This window comes from Lontra canadensis, unplaced genomic scaffold, assembly GCF_010015895.1.
Source record: "Lontra canadensis isolate GAN:19392208 unplaced genomic scaffold, GSC_riverotter_1.0 scaffold42, whole genome shotgun sequence".
NCBI classification, from domain to species: domain Eukaryota; kingdom Metazoa; phylum Chordata; class Mammalia; order Carnivora; family Mustelidae; genus Lontra; species Lontra canadensis.
The window spans coordinates 1,230,209-1,251,779 of NW_022631036.1; the positions used below are offsets into that span (position 1 = coordinate 1,230,209).

General features: G+C 37.5%; 1 protein-coding gene across 6 annotated transcripts in view; it reads right to left on the reverse strand.

Annotated features, from left to right (window-relative positions):
• The window catches only part of FRMD6 (FERM domain containing 6), a 301,404-nt gene that overhangs the window by 33,633 nt on the left and 246,200 nt on the right, over positions 1–21,571 (reverse strand). For 5 of the 6 annotated variants that reach the window (XM_032871122.1, XM_032871121.1, XM_032871118.1 and 2 more), the window contains one exon: positions 2,722–2,922. In XM_032871122.1, the coding sequence (XP_032727013.1) occupies positions 2,722–2,820 (99 nt within the window). In that variant the 5' untranslated portion in view covers positions 2,821–2,922. Of the gene's footprint in view, positions 1–2,721; positions 2,967–21,571 lie in introns of all 6 variants that reach the window. The other variant, XM_032871120.1, reaches the window with a different exon arrangement.

Consider the following 21,571-nt stretch of genomic DNA (forward strand, 5'->3'; position numbering starts at 1 on the left):
ACAGCTCAAAGAAATTAAAACAAGTGCTACTCTATTAAGTGCTCACTTACTGAGCAATTCCCAGCTGCCAGGCACTACAATTAGCGGTTTATTCATGCTATATCTTTAAATCCTCACCATGACCCTGATGAGGAGAGGAAGATTATCTCTACTTTATAGATGAGGAAACAGAAGCAAAAAAAAAAAAAAAAAAAAGACAAAACAAACAATCAAACAAACAAAAAAACCAACTAACTTGTCCAAGGCTACAGAGTATGTCAAGGAGTAGGGATTTCAAGTGAGGTCCCTGTGACTCTAAAACCCTCCTTAATCATGATGACAGACAGCTATACAATCCATGATCATAGTCCTGACCATCCTGTGGGGGATATTACACTAATTTTGCAAAATAAGGGAAGTGAAGACACGTAAAATTAATCTCTGATGAGGAATTAAAGTAATAATAGCAGCTACTATGTTGTGTCAGAAATGATGCTACGTGCTAACCCTCAATTCTCACAATCACATAGTATAGTTGTAACAGAAGTGTTATTCCTATGTTCCTCAGCTGAGATTTTAGTACAAATTAATTTCTTTGAAAATTATAAATTTTTCAAGAATAAAATTCCTCATGAAGACAGATTAGTCTGCCTTCCACTTACCTGAGGTCAGGAAGGTTTCATTCCATATCCTATATGTGTGGCTAAGTGTTTACACGAACACAACAGATATACAATGCAACCAGTGGATTATGTTTAAAGACATAAACAGAACTGAGAGAAGTTTCTTTTCTTTCTTTTTATTTACTTATTTATTTGACAGAGAGAGAGATCACAAGTAGGCAGAGAGGCAGTCAGAGAGAGAGAGGAGAAGGAAGCAGGCTCCCCACTGAGCAGAGACCCTGACGCGGGACTTGATCCCAGGACCCTGAGATCATGACCCAAGCCGAAGGCAGAGGCCTAACCCCGTGAGCCACCCAGGCGCCCACTGAGAGAAGTTTCTTAAGTGCTTAGCCTATATGCGTTGATTTTGAATTTTTAAAAAAAATTCAGTGGGTATCTTTTTATAAAATAACTATATAAAAACTGAAATAGCATATTCACCTATATTAGTAGAATTACATTTTAATGTATTTTGCCCATGACCAAACTGAAAAAGATAAGCTGTTGAGTTTCATTAGATTTTTAAAAACGAAATATAAAAATAATAGCCTATCACTTCACATACTCAAAAACAACATCAGGCACTCTGAATAATGATGTTGTTAATCAAAAGAAACTCTGTCCAACAGATGATAAAATTCATCCAAGAGGTAGGTTGGATGCTCGGACAAATCCCTCTGAGCAAAAATGAGGTTACATTAGTAAATCAAGAAATTAAAACTGAGAAACTATGGCGATTGTCAGAATAAGACCAAAATAATTATGGTAATAAGTAGAACCTTTTCCTGTCTAAATTTTTTAATGAAGCTACTTAAATGTCATATATATTCAGTATAACACTTAGAGATATTCTTTTATATAGCAATTGAGTTAAAATATATTAGCATATAGCAAAGAAAACCAATTTAAGGCATGCACTGAGGCAAGTTTCTCCCTAATTCCATCTGAATACAATCAGAAAAAGGAAGAATATGAAAGCTGATAACATGGAGAGGGGTTAAAAAATGCTAGGCATGATTCCGATTACTATAAACCTGTTTGGCAGCCTCTGCCAAAGCTTAACACAGACATACTTAGATTCCCAACTCTACTCTTGAATAAACCCCAGAAAAGTATACATATGGGTATACACATAAAATGCTCATAACAGTTTTATTCATAATAGCCCAATACTTACAACAACCTAATATTCATCAACAATAAATAAATAAATTGGGCATATTCCCACAATGGAATATTACACAACAGTGAAAAGGTATTAGTGTTATGTGCAATAGTGTAAATGAATTTCATAGGCCAAATGTTGACTGAATGGAGTCAGATACAAAAAAAGAACACACCACATAATTTCAGCTGCGTGAAGTTCAGAAACAAACTACAGAGGAGGAAACAGTTACTACCCTTTGGGTAGAGACTATCGTCCAGGTGGAGTCACAAAAGATCTTTCCGGGGTGCTGAAAATACAGCATATCTCAAGCTGGATGATGATTACACACATATATACACTTGTAGAAATTCTCTGAGCTGCACATTTAAGATCCCTACACTTTGCTGTAGATATAACTCTATTCCTTAATGTCCAGGTTAACTAAGACAGTTAACTCTGACTCAAAAACTGAAAGCCAGAGCTTAGTGCTCAAGTGCACAGCCTTTCCTGAAATTGGCTAGACTCAGGCTACTATTAACGATCAAGACGCATAGTAAGAAGCTAGCAATTACTACCATTTCATGTGTGTGTCAACTCAAAAGCATTTAAAAAGCAAACTCACATTATATATTAATAAAAATTTGTATTTCAGTAAAAAGTTGTAAAACAGTAAGGTGTTAGTTTTTCTATAATATGGTCACCAAAATTCTGCAATTTTGCCCCCAGGTGAAAGAACATTGAAAGTCGCTGCTCTTAAGCCATAATTCAGTTTATCCTTGTATAGACAACTTTAACACTCCAGTTCTGCTCCATTACTCATGGTCTCATTCTGTAAGGCTTTCGCCCTTCACCAGGTAGTAACTTGAATGTGGTCACTGGGAATATATTCTGGGAACAGAATATTCAAACATTTCTAAAGTTGGATCTACTTACATTTATGATGATGTTCAAAGATTCATCATTGGGGAGGAAAATACACACACTCCGGCGGTCTTGCATGACTCTGTTGTTATGGAAGTTCAATTTGTTCATTGTGTTGTGGGCTCTCTAGTGGTCAGGGCTGGGCTCCGAGTCCTCGGCAATTCCTCTGGTTCCGAGCACTCCAAAGCCAGACTCCGCTCCTCATCACACGCCCTGCAGGAGAAGCAGCGTGATGTTCCACTGCGTAGGTTTCATAGCTGTAGGAAAAGCCCCAAAGCCAGCCATAAATAACGGCAGCGAGACTGGCGAGGAGAGAGCCAGGGAGATGAGCAGTCGCACGACTGCTCTTGGCACTGGGACAGCACGTCTCAGAGCTGGGGTTGCCTGGCTTAATAAATGAGAACTCCCTGAAATGTGTTCTGTATTTTGCCCACTATCAACTGCTTTAAAACTTTCATTCACAGTCATGAATTAAACATAAAGCCAGTGAGTGCCTCATACATTCAAAGCAGTGCTATGTGCTGCAAGGCTCGCAGAGGCAGAGAACCTGCCTTTGAGGAGCTTCCAAGCTCACGTGGGAGATAAACGAAGGCTTCCAGAAATAAACAAACACAATGACAAAAGAGCTGCAACAACAAAATTCTCAATCTTGCTCTTTTTTTCCATTACAAACTCAAGTTAAATGTCTTGGCATTTTCATTACATTCCTTCTTCAACCACTGTGGTCTGGCTTTTACTCCTTTGCTTCGCCAATGTGGTTCTGCCAGAGGCAGTCAGGATCTCCAGACCATCAGCAAAATCTCTAGGATTCACTTCAGTTGATCTCTCTCCCTTAACAAGGTTAAGCCCTACTTAAAACTTTTTTCTCCCTGAGTTTTTACAGCATTACTCTCTCTCCTGATCCTTTAACCTGACGACACAAACAATACCTCTATGTACTTCACCAACCAACTAACATGTAGAAGTAACAAAATTGTATATATCGACCATGTTTGTATACAAAAGAACTGTGGATATCTGATCAGTTTATTAAACACATTATTTTTTTTTAAGATTTTATTTATTTATTTGACAGACAGAGATCACAAGTAGGCAGAGAGGCAGGCAGAGAGAGAGGAGGAGGCAGGCTCCCCGCTGAGCAGAGAGCCTGATGTAGAGCTCGATCCCAGAACCCTGGGATCATGACCCAAGCTGAAGGCAGAGGCTTAACCCACTGAGCCACCCAGGTTCCCCTAAACACATCATTTTTTAACTTCTCTCAGGTTTCAATGTATACAATTTTTTTTTTTGCAAGTAATGAAGATTTATCTCCAATCTTCAATACTCACACCGTTTCTTTGTTTCATGTCTTATTGCACTGGCAAAACTTTGGAGAATAATTTTAAAACAATGGGGGATAATTTCTACTTTTAAATGAGTGTGTCTACACTGTTTCATATATTATTGCTAATACAACACTATTCAACCAAGATATGTTAAGGCTAGTTGCCCCTCAAGCCAACAGTAATTATTTTTCTCCAACAGTATTTGTATTATCTCTTTCCAGCAGACAGAGCAGAAGAGAATTTCCAGAATACAGAATTGTTTTACCAATCAGAGAGTATAACCACACAGTTTTAACAGAAAAGCTCACATAAATCAAAGCATAAATGAGATATAATCTGGTCTATTTGCTTAAGGTTAAATGTCCACCTGTTATCAGCAGGAAATGGGAGAGAATATGATCTTATATAGCATTAGGAGTAAACATAAACTATTATTTATTTTTAAAGTATGAGTAAAAATATCATCCACAAGGCAGCTATTCAAACTGAGTAAAAACAAACGGTAATCTTATATAAAGTATTTCCTTATTAGAAAGGCGACCAGAAGCCCCCTTAGAAGTATTCTGCTTTTCTTAAAGGATCAATAGCAATTGTTTCACATTAAGTTGTAGCCAGGACCTTACCCTATAGGATCACTGAAGTTCAGCATTGCAGTTTATCTCCAGTATGGGGTGGTTAGCCCATGTTTCTACAAGCATGAATTAAGTGCACCCCAAGTCCAACCCACTTTTAGTTCAACCGTTCCAAAACACTAATTGTAAGACCGGGGTTGGTTGCCTCAGAATCACCTGGGTGTGTGTAATAAATACAGAATCCTGAGCACAGTGACATTTCTCTCACTTAGAATCTCCCAGGTCAGGTCAGGGTTCAGGAATCTTAATCTTTTAAAAAAGCTCCCAGGTATTTCTGACACATAGGTATAAAAACCACACTTGAATGAACAGAGGAAGGTACTGAGCAAATTGTTGGTTACAATACCTTCATAGCATACACTGGGAAAACATCATGAGGTACAGAACGGGGAATAAGCAACATCTGTAAAGACATCATCGCTGTAACTGGGAAAAAAAAAATCCTCAATATTAAAGGCTCTGAGGAGTCCTGCAGGCAATTTCTTAAATTTAATTTACTTGGTCACTGAATACTTTCCCTCTCCTCTAAGTCCTATCTATTAAGGTCCTGTAGAATAAATTCTTAAACATACCATTTGAGAAGCATGGCTGTCAAGCAATTCCCTTGTCACATCCTAAAATGGCAGATTTTTTCCCATGTACTGATCTATTCTAACACTTAGGTCTCCTCTCTATTAAAATCTTTTCAAGAAGAAATTACAGGCTATCATTAAATGCATCTTACTTAAATTCAAAATCTTAAATGATATTAATCCCAGTGTAATTCTTATTTAAATCTACACCTCAAATTGAGTTACTCCTATAATTTTCTATTCCTAATTAAACCAACTAAAGGGGGAGTATTTCTCTTGACCTACTTTCTAGAATTAAAAAAATAAACTAAGGAAAAAATATTTTCTGAGGTTTGAGATATCTCCAGAGCTTCATTAAGATAATTTTCAAATTTCATTTGAGTACAATTTTTACTTATTTTATGATTCAAATAATGCAGTAAAAAAAAAAAAAAAGATTGGAGGGGGATTATTAAAGAAAATTTCGTAAAAAGCAGAGTCTTTAAGAAGCAGTACTGCCCCTTGGCTGCCTTTTCTGCTTTGAGGACGGCAAACTAAAAAGTCCTAAAAGAGAGATAGGACGGAATTTTTACTTCATCCAGGACTGCATGAAAGCTGGTTAAAAGGTTCCAATGAAACAGTAAAAGGTCTATATCTCTAATATGCTCCAGTATAAAATTTAATCATACATTGCGGACAGTCCTGGAGAAAAGAATCAGACTCAATTTATACCAATTTGAATTGCAGAAATTAGCCTCTGAACCACTGGCTACCATGCTCTGTTCTCAGCTGAGTCCCAACTCAGCCCCAGGAGAGCAAATTTCCTACTCCAGGCAGCCCTTTTCTGTCCAGGGATCTCAGGGTGGATTATTGCTTTTAGGATAGATATTTATGAAGAATACATCATGTTGTAGTGTCATATTTTCAGGCAACAACAAAACAGCTTTAATAATGATCAAACCCCCTCCTGTCATCTTTATTAATATCTAACTTACAAATAAAATATGTTAAGCTATAAGATTCCTCCAGTTGAATTTTAAACCCACATTTTTATAAGTCCCTTATTTCCTGATAAGCCCCATTGGTTCAAAGTTACTTTGTTTTTTTTAAGAATCAGGAAGCCACCACCTGATGTGTGTACACTGAATACCAGTTTTCATTTTTTAGAAATTATAGGAATTATATAGGAATTAATTATATATATACAATATGTAATAATATATAATATAGGAGTATTATATATAATACATATAAGAATATTATTTAGAAATTATAGGAATTAATCTTTAAACTGGTTCATAAAAGTATGAACTTCAGTTTATTATCATGTATCAATACTGGTTATCTGTTGTGACAAATGTAGCACCCTCATGTAAGATGTTAACAATAGGGGAAAGTGGGTGCATGTGGGTTTCGATGAACTCCTGTGCTCTTCGCAAGTCCTATATATCTAAAAGTATTCTAAAATAATAAAGTATACTAACAAAAAAGAACCAGGTTGCCAGATATCTCCAACACATGATATAACCTCACTCTGAATGGAGGCAAAGGAGGATTCTCATTCTGAGAATGAACAGGTTGGTACTGTGATATGGTGACTTCTATAAGGCAAGCATGGTGAGTAGCCACATTTCAACAGTCAACAAGGTGTCTTTATTACCTAATAAAAACAAGATCAAAACCTTGGAAAACTGGATCACAGAGAGCCCTTTTAATTTAATTATTATACATTTAGGAAGCTCATGTCATACACACAGTACCATGATATTTATTTGCTAATAAGCAGAATACAATCGCAATAGAAGATGTGCTCCTACACCTTTGAGATCAGAATCTCGTTAGGAACATACCTCTTGACGAGAAACTTAAGATAATGATACTGTCTTTGCTTCCCATGAGCACTTGTATTCTGATGGGCGATTCTCATGGGAAGATTTCTGACAGCATGAAATATATGAGTACCGTGGTCTGTATCATTTTTCATTTTGGAATAAATAGTATATAGCCTTTTTAGTGTCTGGTATTCCTAAAAGTGATATCCAAATACCATTGGTAAAATGGCTTGTTTTTTTTTTTTCCCTCATTGATTTATTCATTCATTCCATGTATACACATTAAACACCTACAACATTCTAAGTGTTGTCATAGGCGCAGAGCATATAACACTGAACAAAACAAATATCTTGCTCTGATGGAGAGAGACAATAAACATATAATGTAGATGGTGATATGTACTGTGAAGAAGAATAAACCCAGTAGATGAGAGAGTTGACGGAGATAAGGTGGTAGCGTAGATGCTATTTCATACAGGGTAATCAATCAGGGGAAGCATCTTTTATAAGTTGATATTTGAACTAGTAACAGAATTAAGAGAGGGATATCATTTCCTTCTCTCCTTCCTTCCTTCCTTCCTTCCATTGACCCATCCATCCCAGGGGAAGTGTTCCAAAAGGGAACAGTAAATGCCCAGCTTCACCTACTCTTCAGAAAAGACAGAATAATAGCACTAATTATAGCTAACATTTAGTACATACTTCGTATGTGCCAGGTGCTACTGTTAAGCACCTATGGTATATTAAAGAAAACTGTAAACTCTTTGCCATGCTTCCCATTAAGAGATGGGTTCTATTTCCCCTTCCCTTGAATCTGGGCTAACTCATGTTCGGTTAGAAGTTCTGCATCATGGATAACTCATTTGTGTAAATGCTCTTGGTATGTTTCTTCAAATCTCTATCTTTACACTAACAGTTCAGTAGCTTGTAGTTATCCTTCTTATCTATTTCCCTAACCCAGATTTCTCTTCATCTCTGACAGCAGGCTTGCTCACTAAGTGTGGTTTGTTTCACTTACTACACAGTGTCTTTGGACAGGGAAGATCCTACAGCAGGGTTTCTTAACCTTGGCATTACTGACATTATGGGTCAAATATCCTTTGTAGTGTGGGACGTCTGAGGCATTGTGGGATGTTCAGCAGCATTCCTGGCCTCTACCCACTAGATGTCAGGAGAATCCCCCCACCTCCCAGTTGTGACAACCCAAAATTTCTTTGGATATTGTCGAATGCCCCCTTGGGGCAAAATCACCCACTGTTGAGAACCAACTACTGAGAGTAAGTTTCCTTAAAGCCATTACTCTTCACCATCAGCTGTTTTTTTTTGGTTTTTTTTTGTGGTTTTTTTTGGTAATATAGGCATATCTTGTTTTATTGAACTTTGTTTTCTTGCATTTCACAGATAATATGTTTGGTGGGGAGGAGGGGTTATCCGTTCTTTTTTTTTTTTTTTTTTTAACAAATTTAAGGTTTATAAAAAGCCTGCTGGCAACATTTTCCCAACAGCATTTGCTAACTTTGTGTCTCTGTTTCATTCGGTAATCCTCACAACATTTCAACTTTTTCATTATTATTATATTTGTAATGGTAATGTGTGATCAGTGATCTTTAATGTTACTGTTGGAATTGTGTGGGGTGCCCATATAAAACAGAGAACTTAATAAATAAATGTGAGTGCTCTGACTGCTCTGCCAACCACCTGTTCCCTATCTCCCTTGCCTCCCTATTCTCTGCAAAACAATGATACTGGAATAAGAACAATTAGTAACCCTACAATGGTCTCTAAGCGTTCATGTTAAAGGAAGAGTTGCATGTCTTCTACTTAAAATCAAAAGCTAGAAATGATTAAGCTTAGTAAGGAAGGCAATGCAAAAGCCAAGACAGGCTGAAAGCTAGGCCTCTTGCACCATTTAGCCAAACTGTGAATGCAAAGGAAAAATTCTTGAAGGAACGTGCCATGTCAGTGAACAAATGCCAAGAGACAAGGAAGGCTGAAAGAGTTGAGGAAGCTACAGAAAATGAATGAAGCTAGCATGAAGTTTAAAAAAAAAAAAAAAAAAAAGCCATCCCAATAACGTATAAGTGCAAGGTGAAGCAGCAAGTGCTGATGTAGAAGCTGCAAGTTACCCAGAAGATGTAGCTCTGATAATAAATGAAGGTGCTACACTCAACAACAGATTTTCACTGTATGTGAAACAGCCTTCTGTCAGAAGATGCCATCTAAAAAATTCATAACTAGAGAGAAGAAGTCAATGCCAGGCTTCAAAGCTTCAAAGGACAGGCTGACTCCCTTGCTAGGGGCTAATGCAGCTGGTGACTTGAAATTGAAGCTAACACTCATTTACCAATCTGAGAATCGCAGAGCCCTTAGGAATAATGCTAGCTCTACTCTGCCTGTGCTCTGTAAATGGCACAACAAAGCCTGGACGAGAGCTCATCTGTTTACAACATGGTTTACTGGATATTTTAGGTCCACTATGGAGACCTACCATTCAGGAAAAGATTCTTTTCAAAATATTACTGCTCAATGCTCATGTACCTGGTCACCCAAGAGCTCTGACGGAGACGTACAGCGACATTAATGTTGTTTTCAAGCCTGCTAACACAACATCCTTTCCGAAGCCGATGGATCAAGGAGTCATCCTGACTTTCTAGTTTTATTATTTAAGAAACACTTTCCATAAGGCTATAGCTCCCATGGGTAGCCATTCCTCTGCTGGATCTAGGCAAAATCAATTGAAAACCTATAGTCACCATTCTAGATGTCATTAAGAACATCATGATTCATGGGAAAAGGTCAAGATATCAACATGAACAGGCGTTTGGAAGTCGTGGATTCCAACCCTCATGGATGACTTTGAGGGATTCAAGACTTCAGTGGAGGGAGTAACTGCAGATGTGGTAGAAACAGTGAGAGAACCAGAATTAAAAGTGGAGCCTGAATTGTGGGACTGAATTGCTACAATCTCAAGATAAAACTTGAATGAATGAGGAGTTGCTTTTATTATAGATGAGCAAAGAAAGTGATTTCTTGAAATGTAACCTACTACTGGTGAAGATGCTCTGAAGACTGTGGAAATGACAACAAAGTATGGAGAATACAATATAAGTTTAGCTGATAAAGCAGCAGAAGGGTTTGAATATTGAAGCCACTTTTGAAGTGAGTTCTACTGCAGGTAGAATGCTATCAAACGGCATCACATGAGACAGAGAAATTGCTCATGAAAGGAAGAGTCAACTGATATGGGAAACTTCATTATTGTCTTATTTTAAGAAATTGCCACAGCCACCCCAACCTTCAGCAACCACCACCCGGATCAGTCAGCAGCCATCACTGCAGAGGCAAGACCTTCCAGCGAAAGAATTATGACCTGATAAAAAATGAGATGATGGTTAGCATTTTTTTTTTTTTAGCAATATAGTATTTTGAATTAAGGTACATACTTCTTTTTAGACATAATACTATTGTGTACTTAAAAGATAACAGTATAGTGCAAATACTACCTTTGTATGCACTGGGAAACCAAAAAGTTCATTTGACTTGCTTTATTACCGTATTCACTTCTCTGCCGTGATCTGAAACCAACTTGCAATGTCTCGAGGTATGTCTGTAATAGTACAACATTTACTAAGCACATACTGTCCAACTAAAGGTTAGGAATTGAGTCAAAACTCAGAAACCTGGCTTGAATCTTGAAATCAACTTTTTCAGCTTTTTGAATGTCTTACTAGCCTCTGGTTTCAGAGGCTGCTTTGATGTTTAGCCTTCTTGAAACTTAAATTTTTAAAGGAGTGTACTGCCAAAGTTCTCACATAAGTGCACTTACATTATTATCAGGTACTTATTCCTGGAGAGTCCTACATTTTGATTTTATACCTGGAAATACAGAAACAAAGATGGAAACAAGTAATACCTGAGTTTCAGTTTGTATGCTCTGCATTATGAAGTTATTTTTTTCTTAAGTAAGGGTAAATTGCTTGTAAGAGTCATTTGGGGACTATAGAAATATTTTTCTCACTTAATTTGAAGAATAAGTAAATTGAACACTTTTTATTTCATGTCCTTTTTTTCCAGTTACTGTTTTATCTGAAAAGGAAAGTAGTTGCTATCTATCCACTATCTGGAGCCAAACCCTCTAGAAAGAACATCACTCTTCGTTGCTCTTTGCCATGTTCCAACCATTGCTCTCCGAGATAAATGAAGGACTGTGAAAAGCTTAACATCACCTTTCATATGGTTGAACCTCAGCTGTTTAGAGACAGAATACTGATTAAATTAAATACTGATTAATCAGAATACTGATTAAAAAGATGGACTTAACCTCTCCAAAGAGTTAAACCTGAATCCTAATATGGATTCTATAATGGCCACAGGCAAGTAACCTAATCTTTGAGCTTGATTCTTCACCTGTAAAATATATAATTTCGGCCTTCTAGAACTATTAAAAAGGTGAAATTGAGATAATGAATATAAAGTATTAGGTATCAGGTTACTGTGTGGATGGTTCATCAAAACAACAGTCATGTGCTGCCAGGTCATAAAAAGGCACATCGACAACTGATCAGCCAAAATACCCATCACCCAGAGATCTGGAATTTAGAGCCAGATGCAACAACTGGGGTGAACTTTGGGAGGTCTACTTTGGGATGGGGAAGGTAAGTGTAATGTTGATTATAAATGGGGCAGTTACATTATACTAGGTGGTGACTCCTTTGAAATTTTATGTATTGAAAAAGAGAAAGTGTATATGAATGCATAGGTTCCGATGGATGCTGGTTGACCAAAAGATGCAATGTCGAAGACATCTGTGTAATTCTCTTTGGCACCTTCTTTCCACCAGGAGTGCCCCTCTCCAATCCCACATGTTTCCAGTGGGGCTATTAATCAGTATATTCTCTACTTTGGAAGGGTGAAGAGATGACATAGGGTATGAATGTGACCAAAGCCGGCCAAACGGGGTGCCCCATTCTCCAGTCCCAGTGCTTGGTCTGAAGGGTAAATGTATAACCCAAGTGAAGCCAGAATTCTTCCATGAAATTTGTTATACAAATGCTGGGGTGGAGAGAGCTACTCCTCTCCTTGGACAAAGGATAACACTCTCTTGGATGAATATTCATCATTAGCAAAGAAGACCTGGAAAGCCAAAAAAAAAAAAAAAAAAAAAAAAAAATCTGAGTAACTGAAAAGTTTAGGTGGTTGAGCTGCAGTTCTGACACCACTATTCTGGATGAGTAGTACACATAGCAATTTGAGAAGGGATCAGTTTACAGTACAGTGGTAGCAATTTTAGTAAAAGCATTTATTTTATTTTATTTTATTTTTTAGCAAAAATATCTTTAATTTGGGGTCTATTTTACAAATGTGGCAAGGAGAAAATCTGCTAACTACCAAATGCAGTCTAGTAAATGCTATAACCTGACTCTAGCATTTTTACACTCACACTGTAAGTGGCTGTGTATGTTACTTGAAATGCAGCTGCGATATATAGTTAGCATATGTAAAGTAGTATGCAAATATACATATTTTATCTATGTGAGTATATTTATAAATTTTATATATATGACATGTGCATGCAAGCACATACATATAATACAAGTAATAACTACACTTGAAATGCAGTTATTGAATCAAGAGAAATGTTAAGTTTGGAAAGTGGGAACATAGTGAGAGGCAATATAATGTGTGGCTTAAGAGCCTGGATTCAGACTGCCTGGATTTGGATCCAAGCTGAAAGGCTTGGAACCTGGGTGTCCTTGGGCAAGGCTCTGAATTTCTTTGTGTGCATTTTTCTCACCTCTGAAATCAAACTGTTGTGAAGAGTATTAAATTAGCTACTCTTTACTACCAAGTACCATTACTGATATTGTGTTATAGTAAATAAGGGGAAGAACTGCTATTTGGTAGTGGTATGGTGGTTAAATCAATCTATTCTGTCAATCATCTCTTGAGTTCTAAAAGAAATAGTGCTTTTCTCTTGTTTGTAGCTAATAGATTATTTTGTTTCTCTATTTATTAATGAGATTTGCTACAGGCACCTTGGAGCTGGGAATGGCAAAGCACCTTCCAATCAAAATGGATTTGAGGGACGCCTGGGTGGCTCAGTGGGTTAAGCCACTGCCTTCGGCTCAGGTCATGATCCCAGGGTCCTGGGATCGAGTCCCGCATCGGGCTCCTTGCTCAGCAGGGAGCCTGCCTCTCTCTCCACCTCTGCCTGCCTCTCTGCCTGCTTGTGTGCTTTCTCTCTCTCTCTTTCTGACAAATAAATGAATAAAAATCTTAAAAAAAAATGGATTTGAATTGGTGCCAACTAACGCTTATCATACTCTAAGGAATAAAATTACGTTGCTGGTCCTACAAATGTTTGTGCCCTTTGACCCAACAGTCTGACTTCTGGGGAATGTATAAAAAGGAAATAATTCAACCAAAGTACATCTTTTTTTTGTAAATATAAATTAAAACTACAATAAGATCATCAACAACACAAGAAACAACAGGTGTTGGTGAGGATGTGGAGAAAGGGAAAGCCCTCTTGCACTGTTGGTGAGAATGCAAACTAGCCTAGCCATTCCGGAAAACATTATGAAGTTTCCTCAAAATGTGAAAAACAGAACTACACTAAATGATGCAGTAATAGCACTATTGGGTATCTACCCCCCAAAACACAAAAACACTAATCCAAAGGGATACATGTGCCTCTCTGCTTATTGCAGTATTATTTACAGTAGTCAAGAAATGGAAGTAGCGCCAGTGTCCACTGATAGATGAATGGATAAAGAAGATGTGGTATAAATATACAATGGAGTATAATTCAGCCATAAAAAGAAAGAAATCTTGCCATTTGCAATGACAGGCAACCTAATGAATGGGAGAAGATATCTGCAAATGATATATTCAATAAGGGGCTAATATCATATACAAAGAATTTACACAACTCACCACCAAAAAAACCCAAATAACCCAATAAAAAATGGGCATAGGGCCTGAATAGGTATTTTCCCAAAGAAGACACAGTGATGCTCAACACCACTAATTATCAGAGAAATACAAATCAAAACCATAGTGAGCTATCACCTTACACCTGCCAGAATGGGTAAAATCAGAAAGACAAGAGATAACAAGTGTTGGCAAGGAGTGGAGAAAAAGGAATTCTCATGAGCTGTTGGTGGGAATGCAAACTAGTTCAGCCAACTGTGGAAAAAACAGTATGGAGGTTCCTCAAAAAATTAAAAATAGAATTACCATATGACCCACTAATTCCACTACTAGGTATTTACCCAAAGAAAAAGAAAACTAATTCAGAAAGATATATGCACCCCTATGCTTATTGCAACATTATTTACAACAGCCAAGCTATGGAAGCAGCCCAAGTGTCCATAAATAAGATGAATGGATAAAGAAGATGTGGTGCATATAGATAGAATGGAATGTCACTCAGCCACAGAGAAGGACAAGATCTTGCCATCTGCAAAAAAAAAAAAAAAAAAAAAAAAGGATGGACCTAGAGGGTATTACACTAAGTGAAGTCAGACAGAGAAAGACAAATACCATATGAATTAACTTGTATGTAGAATCTAAGAAACAAAACAAATGAAAAGCAGAAAGAGATCCAAAAATACAAAGAATTGGTGGTTGCTAGAGGAAAGGGGGGTGGAGGGCTAGGCAAAAATGGGTGAAGAGAGAGGGGGATACAGGCTGCTAGTTATGGAATAAAGAGGTCATGGATAATAAAAGGTACAACATAAGGAGTAGTCAAGGAACTGTAATAGCATTATATAGTGACAGATGACAGCTACACTTGTGGAGAGCATGACATAACACAGAACCTTGTTAAACCACTATGTTGTACACCTGAAACTAATGTACCACTTTGTGTCAACCATACTTTAATTTAAAAAAAAAGGTAATGAGAGCTTTACAATTATTTTTAATATTTCAAATACACTGATAAAACTGGTATATTAAAAAAAGAAAACCTGGCACATTTATCCTTGGTAATATTTCAAGGAAAACTGAGAGTGTTCACTTAAACAATTTTAATACTGTTTTTCAAGTGCTTATTTTGATAAAAGTTTTACGTGCCTGATTTAAAAAATGAAAACAATTTATTTTAATAAACAATCTTTTCAAACATGAAGCCCGAGGAAGATGGGGGAGAAGAAGGACAGCAAAAGTGAACCTCGGTGGTCAGAAGGTTGGGATTTCGTTGCTATCCATACACTTAAAAAAAAAAAAAATCTTAGTAAAAACAAAAACAAACAAAATCCTTCCGTCTAGTCTATCCTACTAGTGCCTTTCTCCTCCACCATACATCTTCACTGTATTCTCACCTGGATTTCTAGATGTTCTGTCTTGTCTTACTCTTGAAGTCTGCCACCCCCTGCCAAATGCTGCCAGGGTAACCCCGTTACACTGCACACCCATCTCTCACATCCCAGCTCACACACTCTTTCATGCTACAGCACATCCATGGGAAAACACCTCAACTCTAAGGCAGAATCTTTCACCATCGGCTTCCATCCAGCCTCTGTGTGGCCATTCTCAACTCACGTCTTACATTTACTACAATTGTTCTCCTCATAGTCCTCTGAGCAAGTCTTGCTCTCATATGTCTGTGCTTGACTGTGTTGTTCCCTCTGCCTAGATATCCTTCCTTGCATATTATCTACCCACCTTCAAAAGAATAAAAACAAAATATCTTCTTTCTCCCCCTAAAATTCAAGATACTTGTCTGGGAAGTATGCTTCCACATAAGTAGGCAACGGAGGGTCATTTCCCTTGCGCTTGTATCACCCCCTGTAGTAGTCTCCCCACGGACAACTGGAACCTCTCCAGGACAGGGTCCATCAGCATCTAATGTCTCTAATGTCTGCAGTAGTACTGGGTCTATAATAGGCACACAGTAGGATGTGAGGAGTAAATTATTTATAAAATAACCAAACATGCAAATTCTCTAGCAATTAAGATTAAAACTATGAGGACGCCTAGTCAGTTAAGTGTCTGCCTTTAGCTCAGGTCATGATCCCAAGGTCCTGGGATCAAGTTCTGCATCAGGCTCCTTGCTCACTGGGGAGCTTGCTTATTCCTCTGCCTGCCACTACCTCTGCTTGTGTTTTCTCTCTCTCTCTCTCTCTCTCTATGTCTCTCTGACAAATAAATAAATAAGTTGTTTTTAAAAAAAGAAAAAGATTAAAATTATATTTTTAAAGAAGCACTCTCCTGTCCCCACTCCAGAAATGGGAGTCAGTATTGGTCACAGCTTCTTAAATATTTTCTGCATGTTAATTACAGGGGAAAGGTGCATATTGTTCCTTGTCTTTAAATGTAGAAGACAAACATGAAAAAATACTAATCTCCAAACTGTCAACAAAAATACAGTTTCAAGGAAAGTTTCCCTATGTATCAAGTTAAGCCAGCTTTGTTCTTTTTGTTGGTTGCCTATCTAACATCTCCCCTCATCTCCCAGCTTATGTGAAAGCAAATATATAAAAAGATACATTGGGGGCGCCTGGGTGGCTCAGTGGGTTAAGCCTCTGCCTTCAGCTCAGGTCATGATCTCAGCGTCCTGGAATCGAGCCCTGCAGCGGGCTCTCTCCCCAGCAGAGAGCCCGGTACCCCCCCCAACCCCACTCTCTGTCTGCCTCTCTGCCTACTTGTGATCTCTCTCTCTCTCTCTCTCTCTCTCTCTCTGTCGAATAAATAAATAAATAAATAAATAAAATCTTAAAAAAAAAAAAAAGATATATTGGTTGGGAGGCATTAAATCACAAGTGCCAAAATTATCCAACTCAAACTTGAACTCCGTTAGTCAAATTATCTGGTTTGACTATTAGTCAGCTCTTTTGTAGCTATATGACCTTGGTCAAGTCCTATCACCTCTCTACATCTCTGCTTCCATGTCTATAAAATGGAAATAACAACAGCATCTACTTTAAAGGATGACATAAGGCATATGGTAGATACTACAAAAATCTTAACTACTAGTAAACTAGTTAAATACTATAAGGGAAATTTATAAAAACCAAAGTAACTTGAAAACTACAAGTAGGCTAAAAGGGTTTGTGGGTATTTTGATGTAGTTTGAGATATCATGCAAAATCTAGTCTCTTCCTGTTAACTTGGGACCACTGTGTTTTAAGGCTTGCATCTCTCAGAGTGATCAAATAAACCAGAATGAGGAAGTAAACAAGAGTAATGATACTTGGCCAAACTAGATGTCTTAGGTCACCAGCACCCCCATCATAGGGCAGGGACAAGGAATAGTTAGCCTACTTGAGGTCACGCTTGGCCCACGTCTGGAGCTAGAGGAAGGATCAACTTCCCCTGAACTACATGGATATCAAAACAAAAAATCTGAGTACCTTTGGGAAGCTGGGAGATGAGGGGAGATGTTAGATAGGCAACCAACAAAAAGAACAAAGGCAATGGTAAAATTCATGAATTTTCAACCAGAGAAACTTTAGTATTTCATAGCCATCTGTATTCAGAAGTCATATCAGGTTTAGCAACCAGGCACAAAAATTCCTTTCAACCAAGATGAATTTCTAGCATGACATCGCCAACAAAAAGTGCTGTTCTCACGGAAAATCCTCCAACTTAGAAGCATCTGCTTCTAATTTCCACAATGAAATCTTTGATTCCTTCATTCATGGGACTTGCACACAATTCCCTCTGACACTGGAACTGCAGCTTTCTAGATAATGATTTTGCTAATAATTCTCATTATGTGGTAGTAATATAGAAATTCTAATATTACATAGGAATTTTAACATTAACTTTACTTATTTTTTTCCCCTAAAATATTTTTTTTTCCTAAGAGAGTATAATGCTTGTAAGGAAGATTGAATAAAGCATTTGGGAAGTTGCTAACTTTATTTTAACACTGCAGAAGGATTTTCTAGATTATTAACAACAACAAGATAAATGTAAAAACTGGAAAGGCAAAGGCTCATTAATAGAAGAAATAAAACATGGTATGTGAAACAATTCAGTGAACATTAATGATCCACAGCCATAGGATGATAACAGCTATGACAGTTAGCAAAAAAAAAAGTTATAGAAGAACATATACAATTCCTTCCTATGAATACAAAGTTCAAAAAAACATGACTAGGGGCGCCTTGGTGGCTCAGTGGGTTAAAGCCTCTGCCTCCAGCTCAGGTCATGGTCCCAGGGTTCTGGGATGGAGCCCGCATCCGGCTCTCTGCTCAGCAGGGAGTCTGCTCCCCTGCCTCCCGCCTGCCTCTCTGCCTACTTGTGATCTCTGACAAATAAATAAATGAAATCTTAAAAAAAAAAAAACACAAAAAAAACAAAACAGGTCACTAACCATAAATCATTCAGTTACATAATATATATTGGTAAGACGATAAAGAAAGGCAATGTAATGATTAACCTCAAAATGGTGCTGGATGGGATAGTCTGGGAATAGCGGATGTCTTCAGAAAGGGACGGGAGCTACAAAGGAGCTAGAGGAATATTATTTTTCTTATGCCTGGTAGTGGATACAATGATGCTGATTACTATTATTGTTTAAAATGTATATATTTTGGGGTGCGTGGGTGGCTCAGTCAGTTAAGTGTCTTCCTTCAGCTCAGGTTGTGATCCCAGGGTCCTGGGATCGAGCCAGATCAGGCTCCCTGCTCAGCAGAGAGCCTGCTTCTCCCTCTCCCTCTGCCTGCTGCTCTGCCTACTTATGTTCTCTCTAGCTCTCTCAAATAAATAAAATCTTTAAAAAAAAAAAAAACAGAAAACATAAAAAGTAGACATTATAGGCACTTTTCTGTGTATTTCATAATTAAAAAAATAAAATTTATCAGAGGTGTTGTTGAAATGCTATAAATACATACTGGTGATTAGACTTGAAAAAGATACATAAGGTAGGACAAGTATGCAATCCTGTTATAATAGCCTGCTATTTTTAACATAAAATACATCCATTGAGGATCCTATACAAACATTTGGACAACAGCAAACTAAAATAATCTTTGTAAAATATTATTGTGCTACTACACAATTGTTTCCATGGCCCAGAAATAGGGAAAAGCCTTAGATATTCTAGTGTTGTTAATGAATCCCTATAGGAGTATTTACAATCTGGTAGTATGCATATGTATTAATTTCTGGGATTCTATCTACTACTAAGTAGAAAAATAATGCAACAAAATAACGACCAAATGAAAACTTCACCACTGTATCTGATTTTAGAGATAATCTCTTCCAACTCCATAATTTTATTGGTAATGAAGCTGATGCTGTGAGACACTGACCTGCCAAGATAATACCAGTTAGTCTTAGGTGCTTTTCTTTTCAGGATTTTTGTTCTCTAAAGTCTGTCCAAAAGCTCCCATGAGTTGGGGACAATTTAATTTAATCTAGTCTCTTCAAAAAGTTCATTTTTTATATAAAGTTAAGAAACATGCTAAAATGATTTACTAAAGTGAAAGTATGCAAATGCTAATAAAGTTGTAGAATTATATGCAAAATAGTTTAAGAAGCCAGAAAAAGAGTGTGAGATGTTAGGAATCCAAATTTCACCCTTCTACACATAAATTATGGGCTGCAATTATTTTGTTAACCAGACACACCCGAAAGTAGCATTTGCAGCAGGACACACCCTCATGCATGTACACATCCTATGCGCCTGCCATATGTGTGGAATGGTGTGAAGTAAAACTATTGGGTCCAGGTACTCTTTATGGTAGAAAAAGATCAAAATCACAATCTACAGACTTCAAAGTAAAAGATTCTTAAAAGACATTCTAACAAGGCTTTACATTGCTACAAAAGGTCTTCTTAACACCCCATTGGGGGTTTGGCAGTGAATAAGTAAGTTAGAGACAAAGTTGTCACATAATCTTATAAATACATCTGAAAATATTGTCAGAGAAAACAATGATTCTTTTTAGTCATTAAAAAAAAAAGGCTAAAATTTGGATTTACAGTTTTAAAAGCCCTTACTTAAGAAAACTGATAAGAATGTTTATTTTATATAGGGCTTCCCTGTTACTTCTGGCTACCCCATTACCCAGGAGCATCATCCAACCATTAGCCAATCTACTCTAAGAAGACTGAGGTGATTTGTATTATTTTGGAGAAACACAAATCCAAGACTGTGAAGGCGGCCGTAGGGAACTGGGGAGCAGAGGCTGCATCCCTTAGGTCTCCCCCCAAGGTAATCTTCAGTCAGAAGCTGGCTCTCTTCTACCTGTCATCCAGCATTAAATTCCCTTAGCTTACTTTTAGAAGATAACTACCATAAATATGCCAGTTCCATCGAGTGTGAAATCTCATTTCCAAGTAGTATTTACCTATATAGTAATATTCCATTTCCCTTATACCAACTCACAGGCCTTGTTTCTAGAACTCTTCTCAACTGGGGTTTTGAAATAAGATTAAAAAAACCAAGGCCAACTCAATTAATAGCCGTATATTCCGAAGAGAGTATAAGTAGAAGCCATTTGTCAGTGAACCTCTGGGCTCCCAGGTGTGTAAAGTTTACACAGTCCAACAGTGTGTCACTGAATAGCCCAGTCAAGTTGTCTCCATTTGACCTACCTGCTCATTTTTTTCTGGCTCTGTGATGTGCATCCCCCTGGTGCACTGCCAAAAGACAACATTCCTTCTTACAGTAATCATCCACTAATACTTTGAGAGAGACTTAAAAGTCTGGTTTTTAAAGGGTGTGGAGGAAGGAAATCAGAATTACACTTTACCCTACAATGACAGGGTTAATCCTCCATGAAAAATGGAACCATACCTCAACCTCAAACTTAAAGACAAACAATGCAAACAAACAAAAAACAGAAACCAACCTATGTCTGTTCAGCACTTGCATGCTTTTTCTATACGGCTCTCATCATCCTGAAAAGGAAATGAGTCCTGAGGTTGAACTATATAGACTCTGATCCTGAAAAAAACAGATGAGCAGCCTATTCCGAAGTCAACCATTCCTCAAGGCAGGATCACTGCCCATACCAATGGTGCGTCACTGTCATCTTACTCCCTTAACCATATCCAAGAAAATGTTGTATAATGCCAACAGATGCCTTGGAATCTTATCATCTCAGATCCAGGGGCAAAACTATTCAAGTGTTCAAAAAATACTCATTAACAGAGGAGTGCCTATTTTCCTTCATGACCCTCACATTTGGAAAAGTGAATTAAGAGAACATGGTGTTAGTACTAATCATGGGCTTTCCTGGGAAAGCTGGATGAAAAATTTTCTTTCAGGTAAGAGTTGAAAAGTTGTAAGTTATATACTGGTAACCTTTGATATAGTTCTCGATAATGAAGAGCCAAGTCCTGAAATTCCCTCTAAAGAGTCTTTCAAAAATATCTTCCAATTGCATTAATTTGTCTAGAATTTGGAAATTACGTGCTCTAAGAGTAGAAGTAATGACAGTTTATGAGAAATCTATAGCTAAAATGTACTTAATAGTGAAAGACTGAATGGTTTTCCCCTAGGATGGGAACAAAACAAGTATGTCTGTTCTTACTACTCATATTCAAAGTTGGAAGACTTA